This window comes from Otolemur garnettii, unplaced genomic scaffold (assembly GCF_000181295.1).
Source record: "Otolemur garnettii isolate 467f Iridium unplaced genomic scaffold, OtoGar3 scaffold00067, whole genome shotgun sequence".
In the NCBI taxonomy this organism is placed as follows: domain Eukaryota; kingdom Metazoa; phylum Chordata; class Mammalia; order Primates; family Galagidae; genus Otolemur; species Otolemur garnettii.
This window is the reverse complement of record NW_003852462.1, coordinates 584,423-586,475: the sequence shown is the minus strand read 5'-3', so window position 1 is coordinate 586,475 and position 2,053 is coordinate 584,423. Positions and strand designations below refer to the sequence as shown.

The window sequence follows — 2,053 nt, the reverse complement described above, 5'->3', positions numbered from 1 at the left end:
GGCTATTTTTTGGTTGCAGCCGTCATTGTTGTTTTGGCGGGTCCGGGCTAGGGATTCGAACCCGCCACCTTAGGTGTACGTGGCTGGCGCCTTAGCCGGTTGAGCTATAGGTGCCGAGCCCCTAGCCCACTTCTTGATAGATATGGAAACTGCTGTGCTGTGGGGGAAAAGGCTGATTGTTTGCCTGCTCTTTGCAGCCTCAGGCGATCTGGAGGCAGTAACTTAATCTTGCAAAACCACAATTTAGAGGTCCTTGAGACACACCAGTGATTTGCCTGCACACCCTAGCCTCCTGGCCTGAGCAAGGAATTTTACCTCCTTGGTGCTAGGTCAAATGGAGTTCTGCCTCAGTTTCTCCTGAATTGTGCCAGGCAAGATTTGTACATGTGCGCTCTCAGAACAGCAAAGGCAAAGACATATATAGGCTTTTTGCCTTTGTGTAGAGATCAGTTGAAGATATTGTAAAATGATGTTTTGTGGTCATTAAGGTTGATTAAATTACAAAATCTTTTTTAATGACTTCATTGAGGTATACAGGACATAAAATGAGCTGCCTATATTTAAAGTATGCAGTTTGATACCTTTGTACATGCCTGTGAAACAAATGGTCACCACAATCAAGAAATGAACCTCCCAGATACTCAGTAGGCTGAGGCAAGAGAATTGCTTAAGCCCAGGAGTTGGATGTTGCTGTGACCTGTGTTACGCCACGGCACTCTACCAAGGGCAATAAAGTGAGACTCTGTCTCTACAAAAAAAAATAAAAAGGAACCTGCCTCTTGTGCACTAAAGGTCCTCAGAGAGGTGTTTTAGTTCCTTATACTACATTGATGTCTCACTTTTTTTTTTTTTGACCCAGAGCCTAAAGCTGTTGCCCTGGGTAGCGTGCTGTGGCATCACAGCTCACAGCAACCTCCAACTCCTGGGTTCAAGCGATTTTCCTGCCTCCACCTCCCAAGTAGCTGAAAATACAGGGGCCTACCACAACGCCTGGCTATTTTTTGGTTGCAGCTGTCTTTGTTGTTTGGCGGGCCAAAACAAAGCTCAGGTGTATATGACTGGTGCCTTAGCCGTTTGAGCCCCAGGTGCTGAGCTGATTTCTCACATTTTTTATGTGAATCTTAAGGTGCCTTAAGTTTCAGGATTCTAATTTTTTATGATTGTTCAGGTTCAACTTTGTTCCTACTCTGAACCCTACATTTCTCTGTGTTGGAGAAACTTCATAATATCCTGATGCTCTTCACCCCCTTGTCAAGAATTATGTGCTGCTCTGTATTTTATTTCAGAGGAGAGGAAGATGATTCTTTGGCCATTAAACCACCACAGCAAATGTCTCGGAAAGAAAAAGCTCATCACAGAAAAGATGAAAAGAGAAAAGAGAAACGTAGGCATCGCAGCCATTCAGCAGAAGGGGGTACAGAAGTATTTATTTTCTTTGATATTATATTTAAGTGTGATTTGTTTCCTAAGTCATTATTTAAATATTTCTTCTCCTCTTGACTTAATGTTCAAGTTAAATTTTTGTCAGTGAAACTTCCTCATGTGGCACTTCATTTCTCGTTAGGGAAGCATGCAAGAGTGAAAGAAAAGGAACGAGAACACGAACGTCGGAAACGACATCGAGAAGAACAGGACAAAGCTCGGCGAGAGTGGGAAAGACAGAAGAGGAGAGAGATGGCAAGAGAGCACTCCAGGAGAGAGAGGTGTGTGGTGGTCCTCTTGCAGCTCTTAACGAGAGCTATGGTGTGGAATATCCCGGGAGGCTGGGCAAGCAGCAAGGGTCTGGAAGGAAAAGCAGGTCTGGACATGAACACACACAGCAGACACTGGGGGTGTCACCCAAGAGGACGGTCCTGAAGGAAGGAAGTTGTCACTGCAGGAATGTGTGTGAATTGATTTAGAAAAGGTAATGGCAAGATCACAAGTATGTATGTCAGGTCCCAGGTAGAGAGGAGGCTGTTAGGAGTCAGACTGAGCTGGGACCTAACTCATACTGCAGAGCCAGGGTGGGTGGACTGCAAGTGAGCACAAAGGAGGTACTTTTTTTTTTTTT

At 44.8% G+C, this 2,053-nt stretch overlaps 1 protein-coding gene across 4 annotated transcripts in view; it reads left to right on the top strand.

The window, feature by feature from the left end:
- LOC100963946 (cyclin-dependent kinase 11B) overlaps positions 1 to 2,053 on the top strand; it is a 20,030-nt gene that overhangs the window by 3,956 nt on the left and 14,021 nt on the right. For all 4 annotated transcript variants that reach the window (XM_003793199.3, XM_023515158.1, XM_012807327.2 and 1 more), the window contains 2 exons: positions 1,287 to 1,414; positions 1,565 to 1,703. In XM_003793199.3, the coding sequence (XP_003793247.1) occupies positions 1,287 to 1,414; positions 1,565 to 1,703 (267 nt within the window). The remainder of the gene's footprint in view (positions 1 to 1,286; positions 1,415 to 1,564; positions 1,704 to 2,053) is intronic.